This window comes from Sturnira hondurensis, unplaced genomic scaffold (assembly GCF_014824575.4).
Source record: "Sturnira hondurensis isolate 20B ecotype Veracruz unplaced genomic scaffold, ASM1482457v3 Scaffold0003693, whole genome shotgun sequence".
Taxonomy (NCBI): Eukaryota; Metazoa; Chordata; class Mammalia; order Chiroptera; family Phyllostomidae; genus Sturnira; species Sturnira hondurensis.
Genome location: NW_028076324.1, coordinates 6114914 through 6136911, shown reverse-complemented (window position 1 = coordinate 6136911; position 21998 = coordinate 6114914). Strand labels below are relative to the sequence as shown.

At 38.0% G+C, this 21998-nt stretch overlaps 1 protein-coding gene across 2 annotated transcripts; it reads right to left on the bottom strand.

Annotated features, from left to right (window-relative positions):
- Window positions 1–1341: 1341 nt before the first annotated feature.
- PBK (PDZ binding kinase) lies at window positions 1342–21191 on the bottom strand. 2 transcript variants are annotated; one of them, XM_037042228.1, is made up of 8 exons: window positions 21129–21191; window positions 16731–16805; window positions 12185–12278; window positions 8328–8470; window positions 7374–7543; window positions 5794–5923; window positions 2712–2888; window positions 1342–2261 (listed from the first exon to the last, which is right to left on the bottom strand). In XM_037042228.1, the coding sequence occupies exons 2-8, from the start codon at window positions 16783–16785 to the stop codon at window positions 2062–2064; spliced, it is 969 nt and encodes a 322-aa protein (XP_036898123.1). In that variant the 5' UTR covers window positions 16786–16805; window positions 21129–21191; the 3' UTR covers window positions 1342–2061. The 2 variants fall into 2 exon arrangements, with proteins under 2 accessions (XP_036898123.1, XP_036898122.1); XM_037042227.1 differs by having other exon boundaries at window positions 20982–21167.
- Window positions 21192–21998: the final 807 nt, after the last annotated feature.

Sequence of the window (21998 nt, the reverse complement as noted above, 5' to 3'; positions counted from 1 at the left end):
CCTGGCTTGAAGACCAGACACAGGCAGGGCCCTCTCAGCCCCAGGATGATCTGCTTGAAAGCAAAAGCTTTGCTTGAGATGATGAAAGGCTGGACCCGACTACGTCGCTGAATTTACTGCTAGCTCTGAGTGGTTTAAATGGTTAAGAATCATTTGTTATCCATGACATAATGTAAAAGTGAGTGATGAGTCTGCAGGTACTGATATGAAGGTAGCTGAAGAATTTTTAGAAACTCCAGATATGCTGATTGTGGAGGAAATTTACACGACAGAGCCAAAATTCAATACGGATGAACTCGCCTTATTCTGGAAAGGACTTTCATCCATAAAGAGGCCAAGTCAGTGCCAGGTTCCTAAGGACAGGGTAAGTCTTGCTTTGTGACCTGGCAGTGAAAACCCCAGGGCCTTTAGACTTTTCTAATATTAAGACTACAAATTCCAATAAGCACATCTTTAGCCACATCCCCAAAATATATATATGTATTTTTTCATTATTAAAAATGTTTTCTAATTTTATTTTTATCGTTAGTTTTGTGTCATTTTTTTAAAAATTTCACCTTGTAGGTTTTAAAGATTTTATTTTTTGAGAGAAGGGAAGGAAGGAGAAAGAGGGAGAGAAACATCAAACAATGACTGGTCATCTCTTGCACACCCCCAGCTGGGGACCAGACCTGCAACCAAGGCATGTGCCCTGAGTGGGAGTCTAACCAGCAGCCTTTCGGTTTATAGGCTGAGGCTCAAGCCACTGAGCCACACCAGCCAGGGCTGTCACATTAATATTTTGATAGAAGGTATGCTTATTAATGATCTGTACCATTGCTTGGTACCATCTCACAGGACAGAAACCCTGCAGCCCTGACAGATGTGGCTCAGTGGATTGGGCATCATCCTGCAAGCCAAACGGTCAGAGGTTTAACTCCTGGTGAGGGCACATGCCTGGGTTGCAGGTCAGGCCCCTGGTTGGGAGCATGCAAGAAGCAACCAATGTTTCTCTGGCACATCAATGTTTTTCTCCCTCTCTCTAAAAATTAAAAAACAATATGAACCCTCCAGTGGCTTCTAAAATTGCTAAAGCTCAGAGCACAGTGGTTCAATCCTCCATTTGACAGTAATTTTTAAAATTCTTACTACAGTCAATTCTGGGCACACCACCTAGACTGACAAGCGCAATTCAATAACTGAAAATTCCCAGGAGCAGCTGTGATTGACGGATAGAAACTACTGATCCAAATCACCCTCATTTTACAGATTAACAAAATAAGGCAGAGAGAGAAACCCACTCACTCAGCAACTTCAATGACAACACTCAGATCGGCGGAGATGAAATAGATAATACTCTTCTGGTAACTAAAGTGTCCTTTATTTTCTATCATACTATCAGTTTTATTATTTTTACACACCAGAACTGTGAAACGCTTAAGCTTTAGAGTCAGTAAATGAAAAAGGGATCTCAGTATATAAAATACATTAAATAAATGAAAGCAAAGACCAAAGATCCGGGGAAAACCAAGAGGGCAAGACAAGCCTGCACCAAGAGTGTCTGGAAACACCCAAGGAGCTACTCCTGAGCCATAGTCTCTCAGGTCCCAGAAACCATATTTAACAAACACAACAGCCCAGAAAGAACAGCAAAGTTTAATGTTTTAAAAAATAAGCAAATGTAGACACATTTTGTACTGCAAAGTGCTAATTTAAATAGATGCATTAAAATAGAATATTTAAGATAGTTAATAAAATTACTGGTCACTCTACCCCAATTAATGTTAGGACAAATATTGCTATTGTTTTAAATCTCTATGAATAAGTTTCAATACTTAAACTCAAAATAGTTTCTTAAACTTTATAGAAAACCCACTATGATATCAAGTGCTGATCACATGAAATGCCTTTATAATAGAAATAGTTTTCGAATGTTAACAAGGTGCTATGGTTCTACAATGGGCCACTTTCAATGAGCCTAATAATTATGATGATCATAGTAAGTACATACAAATATATCACAATAAACAGAAGTTATGTACACAAGCCACACTTGAAGCGCAGGCAGTTAGGAACAGGAGCTCACTGCACATCTGCTTCCAGTGCTTCGACAACGTGTGCAGCAGAAGGGCGATCCCTAGGATCTTCACTGGTGCACACGGAGAAGAGCTCAATCACTTTCTGGTATGTTTCATCCAGTTCTTCCATATAAACAGGTGGCCTGGTTCCCAACGCCGCATAGTATGCCTCGTCATCGAAGTCACTTTCATTGAAAGTTTTATCTGTTCATGAAGGAGTTTGAAACAAATAAAACCACTTTAAATCATGGAAAAAACTTATCGACTGCTCCAGCTCACCCTTTTGAAACAAGAATTTTCATTATAACCACAGTCTCGTCAATTGTTCAGCCATGGTGTGGATTTAATCTGTGGTCATGAGCCCCTTACTAGGATAGCTTTCTAGTCTTAGGCAAGGGGAGTTTTTAAAGTGACTTTTTGCTCCTCTGCATTTTCCCATTTATCCCCCTGTTCTGAATTAAGCTATATCTCAATTGTATAAAAGTAAACCAAGACAGTACCAAATTAGTCATCAATATTAATATAATCTACACCTCATGCTACTAAATCAAACACTTCGCATGTTTTAAAACTAATAGAAAAATAAAATATAATTTTATAAATTAACTGTACTTCAAACGGATTGGGAATTACATTAAAAGTACATAGTCATACCGTCATCATCGTCATCACCCAAAAGAGTAATGTGTGGAATAGACAAAGTCAGCATCTCCCACAGAGTAAGGCCGAAGGCAAACATGTCCGCCTTGTCCGTGATAACGCCGTTCTCCTCCAGAGCCTCCTTGGGTTTCCAAGGCTCAGTGCTGACATAGCAGGCCTCAGGGCCGGTGACTGAAACAAGCAACATGCAGGTGAGACTGTCGCAAGGGCAAAACTAGAAATCATCGAGAAAGGCAAGCAGACCACTCCCCCTACCCCGCCAGCAAAAAAAATACTAGTAATAAAGGGCAAAGGATGTGACATGTAGCTTAAGTTATTAAATATAGTCAGTAAACATGAAAAAAATACGCTCAACTCATTAATAAGAATTACTTTGTCCTTATCAGACTGGTAAATACTCAAAAAGCTGGACAGTTGGCAAGGGTGTATATAAACAGCAATTCTCTTAGAAAGTGCTAAGAATATAAATAGATATTCTTGATGAGTAGACTCCGGAGCTAGGCTGTCTTGCCCAGGTTCAAAGGCATTGGCAAGCTGTGTTACCTTAAGCAGATAGATGGGTTCGTCTCTGTGCCTGCTTCAGTTTTCACACTATGCTACTTCAGATTATTGTCTGAGTGAAGCACCATTTCCATGCTTCTGTTATTGCAAACTCAGGGAAGAGGGAAAGGGTCTAATCACGTATTGGCTTCTGCCCAGGAATGACACAGATCCACTCTCATTTCCATTTAAATTTCAGTCAACTTTTCAATTTCAACGAAAAGGCCAGCTAAAATGCTGGTTGGGATTGGATGGAATCTCCAGATCCGTTTGGGAAGAATTAACATCTTACACAGTATTGAATCTGCCAATCCAGTCATGATCTGTCTTCATTCACTTAAACCTCATTCAATTCTCTTAGTGATGTTTTATGGTGTTCTGTATCTGGATGACTTTTTTGTTAGATTTACTCTTAAATATTTTATGGTTTTTGGTACTATATATGTAGAAATATAACAGACAACTTCACTTATTAATTATAGTAGTTCTTTTGTAGATTAAGATTTTCTATGTAAATAATCACATCAACTGTAAATATGAGCAATTTCATCTCCTTTCCAATCTTGATGGCTTGTTTTTTTCTAGTTTTTATTAGGACTATAGGACAGTGTTAATTCACACCGACCAGAGCAGACACGCTGCCTTTGTCCTCTCCTGACTGTAATGTTGCCTGAAGGTTTTCCTACAGACACCTTTTCAGAAGTTAAGTTCCCTTCTCTATTTAGCAAGATTTTAAGTCATGAGTGGAAGATGGATTTTGTCAAATGATTTTTCTGCATCTATTGAGATGACTATGTAGTTTTCAAACCTGTTAATATGGTAAATTGTGTTGAGTATTGAATGTTAACTTTCCTGGGATAAAACCTAGTTGGTCAGATGTACTATTTGTTTTATATACTGTTAGATTCAATTTGCTGATATTTTGTTAAGGATCTTTGTAACTATGTTTGTGAAGGATATTGGACTATAATTTTTTACATAACATATTCGTCAGGTTTTGATGAGTTTTGCTGGTCTCAGAACAAACCAGGCAGTGGTCCCTACCCCTCTATTTTCTGGGAAAAAGAAACCAAACTGTAAAATTAGTGCCATTTCTTCCTTGATGTTTGATAGAAATTAACAGTGAAAAGCATCTGAGTTTTGGGTTTTCTACGGGGGACACTTTCTCTCACATAGGGCTATTAGATTTCCTATTTCTTCCTATATCAATTTTAGTAAATTGTATTTTTCAAGGAAATTGTTCTTTGCATCTAAGTCATCAAATTTGTTGGCACGGAACTATCTGTAACAATCTACTGATCTTTAAATGTGTGGAAAACCTGTGGCAATTCCTAATATTATGATTTGTGGTGGTTTTTTCTTGAGCAACCCAAATAAGACTCAATTAGAAGTATTTTTTTATTTTTTTTTATTTAATTCTTGTTCAAGTACAGTTTTCTGTCTTGTATTCCCAGCCCTGCCCCACTCAGTGCTCCCTACCTCCCTCCCATTATTAGAAGTATTTTAAATTCCTAAAACAGTTGGGTTCGTTTCCAATTGTATTATAATATCTAGATGTATAGCACTGAGGACAATGAATGTCAACCATTAAGCTATTTCCACTTTTTGTAATCTGAGGTTTTCTTTTGTAACCTAATATATATGGCCAACTTTGATAAATAGTCTAATGCAGGGACTGACCTTATTACCTACTCAATCTTCTACACCTCAGTTTTATCTATTTAATGTATTAAGGCTTGAGAAAATTATGCTAAAAATCTTATTTTTATTCTTTTCAACAAATTCTTTTATTTTCTAAAGTTTCAAATTTGTAGCAGTTATTTAGCCTGAGGGTTCATGACTATTTATTTTGACCTTTTCCTTTAATTCAACTTGTAGACATTAACTTTAGCTAGAAATTAAGGGGTACATATGTTCTAAACAACATTCAAATAAAGAGGAAAATTAAAATGTTATTTATTAAATAGTTGAAAGCAAAAGCTTTCTTTTTAAGACTGTCTCTAGGTTCCCACTAAGAATGTGTATCTTAAATTCCCTAGGAAGAGAATGATGAGTATTGACAATAAAGTGCGGAGGAGGAGTGGGGTGGGACAGGGAGCAAAACGCAGGGGATAGGGAGCAAAACGCAGAGGACCGGCCTCCTCTCGCCCCCCTGCCACTCCCCCCCCCGCCCCCCCCCAGTGTCCTCTCCTTCTCCCAAACCTTGTCACTGTACTGGTACTAAATAAATTCCTGTGTGAAACCTTATTAAAACTTTATTTTCTATTCCCAGATCTTCTACCACTTAAAAACCCTAATCTAGGTTAGAAACAGTTCCTAAAGTTATCTTCAGTTAAAATGTACATTAATAAGAAAACAATTTATATTGTGTGTACAGCAGCAAGAGAGGGGGCTGGAGGCTGAAACAGTTTTATTATACACTCTTTTGGATTAATAGTTTTTAATTTTTGAAGAATGGAACTTATCTATTTAAATATGTAAAAATTAGAAATTTTAAAATTATATAAAAACACATTTAAAAAATCAAAATATTCACCTGTCATATTTTCATCCAGCGGTAGCGAGACTCCTACATCACAGATTTTAATTGTTTCAAAATCACCTTTAATTACAACATTTGAAGACTTTATGTCTCCATGAAGCAATTTCTTCTCTTGGTGCAGATACTAAAATAGTGAAAAATTTAACACATCTGAGCACAAATAAAAGTGTATATATTTACATACGTATAAATAAAATGGCCTTCAAACAAATATAGTTTGAATTCCCCAAACTACAGGATTTTACTTGTCCATTACTTCCAATTATTTAAAGCTCAAGAAGGAACCATCCCATGTTGGTCTGCCATATTGACCAGAAAACTAAAAAGACTTGTTTGAAATGGATGTCTACTTAAAGATCAGCTTTTTATTCACAAACCCATCTTACATACTTTTATATTGAAAAATGCTACAGCAAATATCAAAATATACTGCAACTTTACTTGAGGCTGGACATTTTCGGAAATAGTTTTGGAATCTTCACACTGAGGCATACTTTCTCCAAACAAACTGAGATAATGTAAAACAACAGATGACTCACAGGGCTTCACAGAATCACAACAGGAGGAAGCCGAAACAGAATCTAAGACTGTATTTTGTTTTACACATTAACTCTTTCTTAGAACTGCTAACAACACTCATCCATAATAAAAAATAACCTAGAAAACAGTTATTTGTTCATTCACCAGCATTTGAGCATCTACTGTGACTGGGTTTGAAAATGATGCAGACACAATTCTTAGAATATAACCTGAAACATGCACTGTGCTTAATTTAAATGTTGCCTAAAAAGAGAATATGCTTGAGTATATTTATAACATAATTTACTAATTCCACAATATGTATTTAATTAATTAAATAATTTAAATGGTTGATTTAATTAATTCATCCTATCCACTGAAGATTTTTACACACATATTAAAATATATACATATTTAGAAATATTGCCATTTTCCAGTTTCACGTTTTATGAATCAATTTTATTTTTACTCTTAACATGTAACTCTGACATCAGTAACATCACATAGTCTGCTTTGAATCATTCAACAGTTTTCTGTGAACATCAGAACTTCTGTTTAAGTTAGTTGGGGTATGGAATTCTTTTTATTTCTAACACTGTGCCCATCCAAAGGCACAATAATTTATTTACATGGAAGTAAGAGCTTTTTTTCATGACTTGTAGATGACCACTCCTGATGCTCAAAACTTACTCCGCAAAGCAATCTTTAAGAGATTGCTTTACATCAACAGGGGCTTGGGCTACATCCTCAGGCATAATCAGTAAATGTATATTAAATTTAATTCTTTTTAAACTAAATCTAACCTGTGATCTTCTATAAACAAAACTACCTGACTTGGGCTATTTCAGGTTACACAAAGGCCTCAAACAATTGACTTTGTTGATCAAGAAAACTGTGCAGTCTGCAATATAAAAGATTCCATAAGGCAACTTTCACTCAAGGCAACCCCTTTTTGTGGGGCAGTGGGGGGCAATCCTACCATGTAATTAGGTATATAAAGTATCTAGCTTATTAGTGTTTCATAAAAATCACATAAAGTATAATGACATAGTTACCTTTAACCCCCTTGCCATGTTCAAAGCAACTTTTAAAATTATGGCTGCTGGAAAAGGACCTCGGCCATCTTTACTTCGTTCTTCTATTAAGTCATTTAGAGACTTTTCACCCCCGTATTCCATAGCCAGACACAGACTACCATCACTGGCTTCAGTGAAAGCACGATAACCTTTAAGAAACATAACATTTTCTTACTAGAATGGAGAAGAACAACAGTTCTTAGGTTTTACATTAAGCTGTGACTGAAAATGAACCTGGATTAACACTGACAAATATACAATGAAACAGCTACTATTTACAAAACTAACTCAATAGATCTAGCTTAAAATGCCATCAGCATTTGCAAATAGTATCATAAATTAAAACTTTGAAATATTTTATGCTTTCCTAAATATAATGGTTCACGAGCCCTACTTATATTAAAAATGCAAATAAGGAAATTATCCAAATGAAGATCATTTTATATTCCCAAATTCTCCATAGTACCAGCATGACTATCTATTCCCATGAAGTATATACTTAAGCATCTAAGAATATTATATAATTTTTATTTTAGAATGTTCACATTTACCCTGGCTGGTGTAGCTCAGTGGATTGAGTGCAGGCCTGCAAACCAAAGGATCGAGGTTCGATTCCCAGTCAGGGCACATGCCTGGGTTGCAGGCCAATTCCCAGCAGGGAACGCACAAGAGGCAACCATACATTGATATTTCTCTCCCTCTCTCCTTCCCTTCCCCTCTAAAGATAAATATATAAAATCTTTAAAAAAAAAAAAGAAAAACAATTGCTTTCTAGTTGTCTTAAAAAAAAGAATGTTCACATTAATTTGATTCTTACCAAACAATACCATTCTCTTCACTTTTATTACTGAAACTGGTTAAGAAATAACATAAACTGTTTCCGATAAACAGAGTAATAAATCAGAAACTGCTACCAAATAAATTTAAACTTACCTATAATGTTTGGATGATGAAGGCTTTTCAAAATCTTAGCTTCATCAGTTAGCCTCTTCTGATACATAGTTTGATAATGACCATTACATTTAGAATTAATCTTTTTCACAGCCCAAGGAGAGTAAGACAAGCCTCTCGGAGATCTTAATAAAATCATAATGTACAAAGATTAATAACTATACTACATTTCAAATGACTAACAAGAACTTCCCAATTTTGAAAAGGACTTGATAATGATTTGTTTTTTACAAGAACATTTACAAATTTCACACTACCAACACCTCCGCTACATTTCCTTTTTAATTGAGATAAGTAGCTGACATATCTACTGATTACAAGAATCATCTGAATATCTATTGCTGGAAGGAGATAAAAAAGAAGAAAGAAAAAGATAGAATGTTATAAATTTTAAACTTCAAGTTTACTCTTTTTAAATTTTTCTATTAAAGCATATCACTCTACCAACTACTTTTCAAACATTTAACTATATGTACCAGAGACAAGTTCTAGAATACTAAAGTAATAGACACTAATCTCTAAGAAACTACTTATTTATTTTAAAGATTTTATTAATTTTTTTAGAGAGGGGAAGAGAGGGAGAAAGAGCAGGAGAGAAACATCAATGTGTAGTTGCCTCTGGCGCACCCCCTGCTTGGGGACCTGGCTCACAACACAGCCATGTGCCCTGACTGGGAATCAAACCAGCAACCCTTTGGTTCACAGGCTGGCACTCAATCCACTGAGCCAGACCAGCCAGAGTTCTAAGAAACAATTTAAAGAAGAGATATACAAGAAATATTTGGCACATATGTAATCATCCAAAGAATAGCAGACTGTTCTTCACCAACAAATACTGTGCCTTGCCACTGACTAATCCATCTCATACCTTTCACTGTATACTCAAAGACAAGAGTTAAAGCAATAGTAATAAAGATGCAAATAAGAAAAAAATGTAAGTTGTCTATTTTCTGGGAAGATTGGATATCTTAATCTTGAAAGTGTAAATGTTTTGAGACCTAATAAACAAACAGGTATAACAAAGTTGGAGAAAGGTTTACCTGACAAGGTAGCCATTTATTTATGAGGACAGCGAATTATGAAAGCGAAGTGTACAAAGCATATGGGCAAAAATGTTAAAGTCAATCTATAAGAACATAATAGATTGAACCAAAAATCTGTTTAGCTTTGTATTACCTCATAAGCATAGCTCCATGATTGTAGGACCTTTATTTTAAAAAATAAAAATAAAAAACCATTGCTCTGGCTAGTACAGCTCAGCGGATTGATCAAGGACTGCGAACCAAAAGTTGCCAGTTTGACTCCCAGTCCGGGCACATGCCTGGGTTGTGGGTCAGGTCCCCAGTTGGGAAGTATGAGAGGCAACCACACGCTGATATTCCTCCCTTTCTCCCTCCCTTCCCTCTCTCTAAAAATAAATGAAATCTTAAAAAAAAAAAAAAAGAGAAAAACCGACCCTGACTGGTGTAGCTCAGTGGATTGAGTGTAGGCCTATGAATCAAAGGATCTTGGTTCGATTCCCAGTCAGGGCACATGCCTGGGTTGCAGGCCAGTTCCCATCAGGGGACACACGAGAGGCAACCATACATTGATATTTCTCTCCCTCTCTCCTTACCTTCCCCTCTAAAGATAAATAAATAAAATCTTTAAAACAAAAAACCCACATGTACTCAAAGGATCACTAAATTTCTTAATAGATATATATCTGTCACCTACAGATTTATTGAAACTATTCATACACCTCCAGTTTGAGATAACAACAGCATTCGGGGATAACGTCTTTTCAGGTCATTTTACTTAAATTTTTTTTTTCAGTTATCAAGGGATACCTATAATCCTTAAATGTTTAGAATCAACAGTGATCAAGTATATCTTCACCTTTTCCGTAACATAGCCTAATCTACAGAATGACAAAAAAATATTTATGAAAGCTGAATAAAACACTTTGCCAAGCTAAAAGTTAGGTTACTGCAAAGGCTAATAAAGCAGACAGATTTCTGATCAGATTGCACAAGGAAAAAAATAAAAAGAGTTAAAAATAGTATTACAATAAAAAAATAGGGACATCACTAGGCAGACAGTGGAGATTTAAAAATATAAGTGAATAAATACTAAAGTTTTTAGCCAATAAATTTAAAAGACAAAATGGTCAAATTCTTAGAAAAATCTAAGAAAACTGATGAAGGAAGAAATTTAATCAAGAATTTAAAATCTTCCCACAAGAAAGACAAAGCCTTCATAACTCTCCCGGTGAGTTTACTAAACTTTCAAGGGACCGATCATTCAGCCGTCTCCAAGGAACAGAAAGGAAATGAGCTAAGAGTCTAGTAGAACCTGAATTTAAAAAACCAGACAGACACAGCAGTAAAAGGAAAATCACAGGCCAATTTCAGTTCTATCATAGATGCAAAAATTCTAAACACAGCCAACTGCATCTATCGGTGTACAGTGTATTTAAAAAACAATACATCAAAACTACTGCAGTATATTGGATTCAGTCTAGGGATACAAACTTCATTTAACGCTAAAATTATACTTCAGAAATGATAGTTTAAACACACACATACATTTTTGAGCCCTCTCAAGCCTCACTAAAATAAAAGCAAAGGGGTATTTTAAGACATATACCCACCAACGAGGATGGGAATAACAAGTGAGAGACAATAGCAACACACTTTTGGAAGCTGGAAGGCAGATGATAGTAAATGACTTAGCAGGCCCAATAAAATTCTTCAACGTTATTCCAAAAGCAGGTGGATTCCTACCTAGATACCTCCCTGATTCCGTATCATCAGGCAGTTGCTCATTCCCTATCCCTCCAGCTTTTCAAGACTGAAAACTAACTTTGAAAGGGGCTAATAAAGCAGAGCGTCTTAGCTTGAGGTTTACTGGCAAAGCTGAATCCCTGTGAACCATACAAGAACAGAGTAATTCATGACCTGCCAAATGATAATTTTGGCCAGAAAAACAAAAAGGGGCCAAATGAAAACGGTTTCAGAAATGCAAATTGTCAAAAATGTAGCTCCTGTATACCTTTTCATAGGGAGCTACTAGATGCCCTCAAACAAAACAAGACCTAAACCAAGAAACAGTAAGACAGGACATACAGAAAAACAGCACCCAATTCACCAGAGAAGCAAAGGAAGCCTGCAGGTCACCGGAAGTGCCAGGCCGAGAGGGACACGTCACGTCATGAGGAGAGGCAGGCTCAGACAGGGCCTGCTGTTGTTCAATTATCAGCCATATGAAGCCTTTTGACTAAGTCACATACAGTATAGCTTTGTTAACAACATACTTTACATTTAAAGACATTTTTCTCAAAAAAAAAAAAGAGAGAGAGAGAGAGACTAGCCATAAACCTATGAGAAATTTTTTTCAAAAGAAACAAGATTTTTTAGGTACAAAAAAAAGAACATTCAAACATAAACAGGTGTTTAAACTGAACAAATGCTTCAAGAATACCACTTCCATAATACTGCCATGTTATTCTCAATTCATCAGCTTTTTATTATTTCTATTGTAGAAATAGAAATAATATAAACCTAAAAACATGCTGTGTTGGTCAAGTTGATTCCCTTTCCCTTCCCATACAAGCCAAGGAAAAACCGTAAGGTGAATTACTGCTCCTTTAATAACCCACCAGGAGGAAGCTAGATGAGAAGTACTCCATACAGAGCCCTGATAAAGTTATAAAAGGTTCTAAGAGTGGAACGTAGCAGTCAGACAGGATCAGGAACATATCTCAAATCTAAGTATTTGAATGTGCATCTTCCTTTATCTCCAAGTAGAGAGGAACTACGGTTTCACATAAAAAGGGTAATCTCGAATCCTCTACTCACCTTTTCATAAGGTAGACGTTTACCCCTGTGCCATAGCCAAGCTTCTGCATAAACGGGGAGGCAGGGATGCTTATACATGGAGTCGAACACAGAGCTAAATGCCAGAAAGAAATGAAAAATAAGTACTTGAAAAGACCTCTACAAATGCATCCTAACATTTGCAACACACTATTGTTAAGAGTATTAATTGGCATGATCTTTTGGAGAGCAATCCTAATTGTTCTAATTAGGACACTCTGCATCCTAATTTTAAATGGAGATCCTTTGACCAAGTCTACTTTTGGAGCTCTGTCTTACAGTGCCACTGAAGTACTAGTCAGCAGATACCTTGTTTTTATATGGCCCACAAATTAAAAATTATTTTTAATGGATTGAAAAAAATAGGTAAAAGCCCTGGCTGGTGTGGCTTGGTAGACTGAGTACCAGCCTATGAACCAAAGGGTTGCTGGTTTGACTCCCAGTCAGGGCACATGTCTGGCTTGCAGGCTGGGTCCCCAGTTACAGGGCACATGAGAGGCAACCACGTGTTGATGTTTCTCTCCCTCTCTTAAAAAAAAAAGGTAAAAGCCCTGGCTGGTGTAGCCCAGTGGATTGAGTGCGGGCCTGCGAACCAAACGATCGAGGTTCAATTCCCAGTCAGGGCACATGCCTGGGTTGCAGGCCAGTTCCCAGCAGGGGATGCAGTTCCTGGCAGGGGGCACACGAGAGGCAACCATACATTAATATTTCTCTCCCTCTCTCCTTCCCCTCCCCTCTAAAGATAAATAAAGAAAATCTTTAATAAATAAATAAATAAATAAATAAAATTTTTAAAAAAGGTAAAAAAGAATATTCAATAGTGTCCTTATGTGGCCCACAAAGCCTAAACTATTTACTATCTATATATATTAGAATATTGGGATTCACTTTGTGGCTGTAGAAGCAAACAAAAAATCCTAATCACCATTAGTCATAATTATATCTATATTACAGATTATTATACATTCATAAAAAATGAGACAGAGGAGCCCTACTTTTGCTAATGAATAACTAACTGCTCCTGGAATTTCCATCTAGAAAACTTGACAAAATATAACATCTTTATACACTGGACAACAGGCAGAGAAAGACCGTGATCTCTGAGAGAAGGAAACAAGTGAGGTGAACCCTATCACTGCTCTAACTTACAACTCAAAGGCAGTTTCCAGGCCACAGCACAAAGAACCACTGTCAAATTGAGGAGACAGACTTAGCTAGAATTTACGGAGCACAGAACTAAAGAGGGACCACAAAATAGAAGAAAAAGCTCCAGAGATCTGAAAAGAGGTTTCTGCATATGCAACGGACATGACCCCCTAGCTCTGGGGAGACCACCAACCACAGCAACAGGCTGATTCATTATGGAGATCACACAATCTAATAATAGTTGCCACCAGCCAGAGTGCAGTAACTCTGTAACACACAGGGCACCGAGTAAAGTCCTCTAAAGGGTCATGACTTAGTATTTAGTGCAGCTAAATTTTAGTCCAAGGAAAAAGGTCAGAACAAAGTCTAAAAGCCAAGCCTCAAAAGAAACAAGTTAATGTGCAGAAAACTTAACTGCACGTGGAGCATAACAAAATCACATACTCATCAAGGGAATTTAACGAAGTTTAGCACTCAACAATGGAAAATGTCTCACCACCAATAAAAAAAAAATTACCAGGAATGAAAGATGCAAGAAAAATATGACCCACTCCAGGAGAAAAATAAGTCAAGAGAAACATACCATAAAATGACAGTGATACAGGTAAAAGCCTTAAGATATAAATCTTTAAAAACATCCTCAGTAAAGGAAAATGTGAGCATAAGTTAAGACAGAGAAGTAAAATGATCATGATGGTACCTAAAGAAATGGAAAAATACAAGGGATAAGAATAACATCATAGAGCAAAAGATCACTAAAATTTTAAGACAAAGCAACAAAAAGTACCAAAATGAAGCACAGAGAAAATATAGAAAAAAAATAAGGAAATCACCATATGCTATGGGACAATACAAAAATAATAGATTCAAATCCAACTACAGAGAATTACATTAAATGTAAATGGCCTAAACAGCGTTTTCCAAGAGAACTTCCTGTCATGATGGACACATCTACTTCTGCTGCCCAGTACCGCTACACTAGCCACACATGGTTACTGAGCACTTGGAACGTCGTTAGTACAACTGAGAAACCAAATTTGTAATTGTATTTAGTTTTAATTCATTTCAACCTAAACTTAAGTCATCACATGTGGACAGTGGCCAAACAGTCCAATTAAAGGCAGAAGTTGCCCGAATAGATAAAACAAGACATATGCAAATGCTGTATAATAAACCCATTTTAAATATAAAGACACAAGTAGGTTAAATGCAAAGAACTGTGAAATGTAACATTTAAACACGAATCGAACTGGAGTGGCTCAATTAGTATCATATAAAGTGACCTTCAAAGAGAGAGTACAATACTAGATAAAAAACACTTCATAACAGTAAAGGGGTAAATTCATCAAAGAAATGACCTTCCTAAATGTACACGTATGTCATAACACGCTTCAAAATACACACAGCAACAAGGGATAGAACTGAAAGAAAAAAATAGACAAACCCACACTTGCAGCTGGAGACACACCTCTCTCAGTAAGAGAACAGACAGAAGATGGGCAGGGACACAGACCTGAACAGAACAGCACAGACATGCGCACCAGACCCAACTGGCTGTGTTTATGGAACACTGCACCCAGCAACCACAGAAAATACCTTTTCGAGTGCATAAAACATTCACCAAGATAGATAAACTGATCGCATCTGACTGACCAAGGAACATAAAATACCAGTGCCAGAAATCAAAAAAGAGGTTATCACCACAGATCTTGCTGACATTAGAAGGGCAATAGAAGTACATCGTAAGTAACTTTATGCCACTAAATTTGACACCTTAGAAGTGATGGAAAAATTCCCTGGGGAAAAAAAAAACTAACAAAGCTCACACAACAAGAAATAACTTGAATAGACCAGTATCCATTAACTGTCAGGTCACAGCTCAGTCTTCCTACTAAGACAATCCAGGACCACATGGCTTTACTGGTGAATTCTACCAGATAGAGAAGAAATACTATCAATTCTATACATACTCTTCAGAAAAAGGAAACAGTTCCCATCTTTATGAATACATAATACCCTGACACCAAAACTAGACAGACATTCAAAAACAAAACAAAAAACCCAGCTACAGTCAAATATCCCTCATGACCACAGAAGTTATTAGCAAACTGAATCAAGCCATATACAAAATACATTGTGATTAAATTTGCTTTATCCTAGGAATGAAAGGTTGGTTTAACATTTGAAAATTAACATAATTTATTTTAACATATCTACAGACTGAAAAAAGCTATCCCAATAGATTCTGAAAAAACTCTGGACAAAGTCCAACTCACATTCGTGATGATAATAATCAGGAATTAGAGAAAAGTTCCTGATTACCAACCTGGTAAAGGGCCTCTGTGAAAACCCGGGACTGGGAGGGGCCCCACCTGCGGGCGGAAGGGGAGTCTGGGAAATCTCCACACTCCCCGATGTCGCTTTGAAGTTCACTCTAAAAATAGCCTATGACAAAAAACAAAACAAACAAAAACCCTACACCTAATATAATACCATACTTCATGTGAACAAGGCAAGGAGATCTACTCACACCTCTCCTATTAAAAATTATGCTGGAACCAGTGCCATCAGGAATGAGAACAAATGAAACAATACAGATGAGGAAACAGAGGTAAAACTGTCTTTATCTACATTACCAACTACGTCCAAGAGACAATATCCTCAGTGACCTACAAAAAGCTCTAAGAATAAGTGAGCTTAGCATGTTCACAGCCATACCAGGTCAATATACAAGAACTGATGTATTAGAAATGAGTGACAAGATTTTCTATTATCTTCAAGAAATTTTATAGTGTTGACCATTTTTGTGTATAGGTGAGGTAAGGGTTGAGTTGCTTATCAATACCTAATTGTTTTTGTTTGCTAAGAAGACTGTCCTTTGAATTGCCTTAAAAATTTCATTCGCCCTGGCTAGTGTAGCTCAGTGGATTGAGCGCAGGCCTGCAAACCACACGATTGCAGTTCGATTCCCAGTCAGGGCACATGCCTGGGTTGCAGGCCAGTTCTCGGCAGGGGACTAACGAGAGGCAACCATACATTGATATTTCTCTCCTTCCTTTCCCCTCTAAAGATAAATAAATAAAATCTTTAAAAAAATGTGGTTCCCTCACAAGAGCAATGCCTGTTTGAGAGGATGAAAACATGAGGAGTTCCGTAATGGTTCAAGGTGAGTTGATTCTTCACTAGACAGAATCTCCAAATTTGTCACAATGTCAAAAAAATTAGCTCATAGATAACCATATCCTGGCCTACAAAATAAATCTCATTTGTTAAGATCAACAGTATAAAGAGTACTCACTCTAAAACTATGTATGATAAAACTTCAAACTACAATAATAAGATGGTTCTAATAGCTACAACAATAAAAGTTTTTATAGCTTACCAGGTTTTTTTTCAGATAATTTGCTAGGTGTCTTGAAATTACTGACTTCTTCCATTGTAATAATCACTCTAGGCCCTAACACAAAAATAAATGGAAAGTTACAGTGCAGTAATAAAGAATACAACACTTAGCCCTGGCTGGTATAGCTCAGTGGATTGAGCACGGGCCTGCGAACCACATGATCACGGTTCGATCCCCAGTCAGGGCACATGCCTGGGTTGCAGGCTAGTTCCTGGCAGGGGACACACGATACACTGTGTGCCCCCAGCACAGGCAACCATACATTGATATTTCTCTTCCTCTCTCCTTCCCTTCCCCTCTAAATATAAATCTTAAAAAAAAGAATACAACACTTAGTCATTAAAAAAATACTATCACTCCCTTTAGCATATAAACATAAAATTTGAGAACTGAATAAGACCATGGCAAATATTCAGTCCAATTTTACTTACAATAAGAAAACTGAAACCCAGAGGTATAATTACTTACCCAAGACCATACTATTAGTAATTGGGATTTTTAGGGTCTTAATTAAAAATACAAGCACTTGGTTAAAAAAGAATCACCTGATACAAAAAGGTAAAGAGTAAGTCTCCTCCTTGCACTTCCTGGAAGGAGTTAACAGGCCTTTCATACCCTTTGAAGAGACTGTTTATACAAGCAACATCAGTCACAATAGCCAAAAAGAGGAAACAGAAATATCCACCAGATGATGACAGAATGTTATTCAACAAAATTCATATTCTATACAATATAATTATTATTCAGTTATAAAAAGGAATAAAAGAATAAACTTCTGGTATATACAATAAGATAAAGGAACCTTGAAAACATGCTAGAAGTGGAAGTGGCCAGACACAAGAAGCCACATATTTCATTCCATTTACATGCAATGTTCAGAATCGGCCAATCCAGACAGAAAACAGATCAGCAGTGGCCGGGGGCTGGGGAAAAGGAGGATGTGCAGTAGCAGCCAGTGGGTGTGGGGCTTCTTTTCGGGGTGATGAAAATGTTCTAAGTTAGGTAGTGGTTTAATATATCCAAATCTAGACTTGAATATTTCACTTTCAAAGGTACACTATGTGAATTGTATCTCAATAAGCTATTATAAAAGTTGTCTATGCAAATAAAATGCACATATTGCACATAACATGCAAGCTTTTTATTTCTTCTGTAGCATAGTTCTTAATTTACAAAACTATTTTTTGCTTTTTCTTTTTTAAAAGTTAGGTTTCACACTGAGTTATTTATTGTAAAGCAAACTGTTCTGAGATATCTGTAAGCTCATTTGGTTTGTCTATGGAAAATCTGGAAGTAGAGAACGTTTGCTATAATTTTTATAGAGCCCTTAATAAATACCATCTTTAAAAACTCTGGGCCAAGAACAAAGAAATCATCTCAAAGGCCCAGCTTTAATTTTCCAATAAGAAGTTTGTTCATTTGTTTTAAATGTAGCTACAATCACCTCTGTGTTCGGGTTTGCCTTCATTTACAACAGAGGGTCCCCTTTTCATGAATTTCTAAGCCACCTCAGGACTAAACAAATACATAGATGCTACTGGCAAAGCTAACATGCAAACAGCCAATAGAAAAAAGGAAAAACAAAAGAATAAGAGAAAAAGATAATTGAGAAAAGAGAAACAAAACAGAGGAAAAACACAGAATTTACAGAAAGGGAAAGTTCTGATCAGATTATTTCTAAGGTCTCCGCCTCCATTCCCACCAGAAATCTTTCACCACTTCTAGCCTCCCATAAGATTGCAACTGAGACTCACTGGGTTTAAGTAATGAACTGTTTCCAGCCGGCACAAGCCCCCATGTCTGGAGCTGGTGCACAGCTCAGAAGCCTGCAGCCCAAGGTCTTACCTGGGCCCAGGATGAGTAACGCCATTGTGCAATAAAACAATGGCAGCCTTCTGGCCAAGATGGAGGCATAAGTAGACACACTGTGCCTCCTCGCACAATCAAAAGGACAACAACAATTTAAAAACAAAAAACAACCAGAACTGACAGAAAATCGAACTATATGGAAGTCTGACAATTAAGGAGTTAAAGAAGACACACTCATTCAGACTGGTAGGAAGGGCGGAAATGGGCGCTTGAAGAGGACCTCGAAGGCAGCGGCTGGAGGAACAAGACTGCAGCTGGCAGACCCAGAATCAGATTGTGGAGCAGGGCACGCAAACCTGCGGCAGTGGCCGATAGAGCAGGTGGTCCCACATTCGCATACAGATAAACTGGGAGAAACAACTGGGGATCGAAACAGATGGTGCAACTCAGGGCTCCAGGGGGGAAATAGAGCCTTAAACCTCTGACTGAAAACACGTGTGGCAGTTGAGGCGGCGGGAGAAACTTCCAGCCTCACAGGAGAGTTCATTGGAGAGACAGACCCACAGGGTCCTAGAACATACACAAGCCCATCCACCGGGAATCAGCACCAGATGGGCCCACTTTGTAGGAAGAGGGGGAAGTGACTGAAATACCGCAGAAAGTGGAGCACACACTGTTGTTCCCTCCCTGACACCTCCCCCACCAACAGCGTCACAACTAAGCGATGTGAGTTACCCCACCCTGGTGAACACCTAAGGCTCCGCCCCTCACTATGTAACAGGTGCATCAAGACAAAAAAGGCCCAAACAAAAGAACAGATCAAAGCTCCAGAAAAAATACAACTAAGCCACAAAGAGATAGCAACCTATCAGATGCATAGTTCAAAACACTGGTGATCAGTACGTTCACAGAATTGGTTGAATTTGGTCACAAATTAGATGAAAAAATGGCTATACTAAGTGAAATAAAGGAAAATGCACAGGGAACTAATGGTGATGGGAAGGAAACTGGGACTCCAATCAATGATGTGGACCAGAAGAAATATCCAACCAGACAAGAATGAAGAAACAAGAATTTTTTTAAAATGAGGAGAGGCTTAGGAACCTCCAGGACACTTTCCAACGTTCCAACATCTGAATTATGGGGGTACCAGAAAGGGAAGAGGAAGAGCAACAGGTGGAAAAGTTATCTGAACAAATAGTAAAGAACTTCCCCTATCTGGCAAAGGAAATAGACTTCCAGGAAGTCCGGGAAGCTCAGAGAGTCCCAAAGAAGTTGGACCCAAGGAGGAACACATCAAGCCACATCATAATTACATTACCCAAGATTAAAATGAGGGAGAGAATTCTAGAAGTAGCGAGAGATAAGGGGACAGTCACCTATAAAGGAGTTCCCATCAGACTGTCAGCTGATTTCTCAAGAGAGACCTTATAGGCAAGACCTCCTAGAAGGAGCTGGAAAGAAGTATTCCAAGTCATGAAATCCAAAGACCTATAGCCAAGATTGCTCTATCCAGCAAAGTTTTCATTTAGAATGGAAGGGCAGATAAAGTGCTTCTCAGATAAGGCCAAGTTAAAGGAGTTCATCAGCACAAGCCCTTATTATATGAAATGTTAAAGGGGTTTATCTAAGAAAAAGAAGATAAAAAACATGAACAGTAAAATGACAGCAAACTCACAATCATTAACAACCATACCTAAAGCAAAAACAAAAGCAAACAAAAACAAAAACAAAACAAAAGCAGACTAGAACAGGAACAGAATCACAGAAATGGAGATCACCTGGAGGGTTAGCAACAGGGGAGGAGGAGAGGGGGGAAGTACAGAAAATAAGTAGCATAGACGGTAAGTAGAAAATAGACAGGGGGAGGTTAAGAATAGTATGGGAAATGTAGAAGCCAAAGAACTTATATGTAAGACCCATGGACACGAACTAAAGGGCGGGGGATGTGGGTGGGAGAGGGTGTGAAGGGCAGAAGGGAATAAAGGGGGGGGGGAATGGGGCTGCAATAGATAATAAAATACATTTAAAAAACAAAACAATGGCAGCTTGCATGATCGGGGGTTCCCCAAACCTGTCTAACCATCGTATTCTCCTGTGGAGCTTCCGTAAAAAGTACAGAACATCAGGCTTTGCTCACAGAAAGGGCAACTTCTTTCATGAGCTCCCCACCCTACCCCGTGATTCAGTTACGCACTCGAGTTTGGGTCGCAACGGATTTGGGAACCCTAGGACAATTCCCAGTTTAACGTCTCATTTCCAACGTCTTCAACTTTCCTTAGGGGCCTCGAGCTTTTACGAAAGCAAACGCAGAGACCCCGGTTGGGGGTCGGGGAGGGGCGGGGAAGCGGCCGTGAGTCCCCGACTCCACCCCGCACCCGAGTGGCGCGCAGTCGGGGGCCGGAGAAAAGCTCCCCTTACCTGAGTCGCGAGGCGCGGCAGTCACACTCCAGATAGAAAAAGACCCGGCTAGCGAAAGGTCCAGGCCAAGAATGTCTTCAAATTGGCCCCCAGTGGCCCCTAACAAGATCCCACGGCCACCTCAACGTCCCACCAGCAAACCAAAACACTCGCCCACAGTCGTTGCTACTGGTATCCTTTTCACTTTCAAAAGTGCGCGCTCATTCAGGCGTGAGCCGAGAACTACGGGGTGGCGCGAAGGTCAAAACTGGTCGTGTTCGCCCTTCTTTTTGATTTTTATTCTTACAGATTCTGTTTTATCATCAAATAGGGATGCTTTGAAAACAAATGAAAAGAAGAGTAGCGCAGGAAAGAACAAGCTTTTTTATAGCCGCTGCCGGCCATTTAGAGGAACAATCTGGTTTAACAGAATGTGTCTGTAGTTAGTTAAGGGTGAAATTCTCCCTCAATACAAATACTCTACTGAGAATGTATAATGATCATTATATAAATTTTATTACAAATTTATTTGGCCTTGAAACATAATTAAAATAGATTAGCCTAGAGTAGCAATCACTTTTGGCTGAGAAGAAAAGTAGATATCTGGAAATTCTGCTAACTTGTAATTACCACATTCAGTTCAACATTTGTTCATTTATTCAACAAGTATTTATAGAGTACCTAGTATGTTCCAGATGTGCATTGAATGCCACTGCATAGGAAACACTGTATCAGTTAATACAAGAGACACAACCGTGATCAAGTCACAGAACTCCCTCCTGCTTGGGAGGAGCTTAGACTGTATGGGAGTGGGGGGGCAATGGGCAGGGTTGGGGAAGTGCCTTCAGAAACACACACACACTTGACAATACAAAAGGGACCTGGATGTATGTTGCTGTGATTACATACCTCACTTTTAAAATGAGGAAACTATGGCACAGAGAGGTTAACTAGTTTGCCTGAAGTCACAGAGCTAATAAATAGTAACTGAGTCAGGATTTGAACCCCTGCTGAGCTTAGACTTCCTCTTTAACAAAT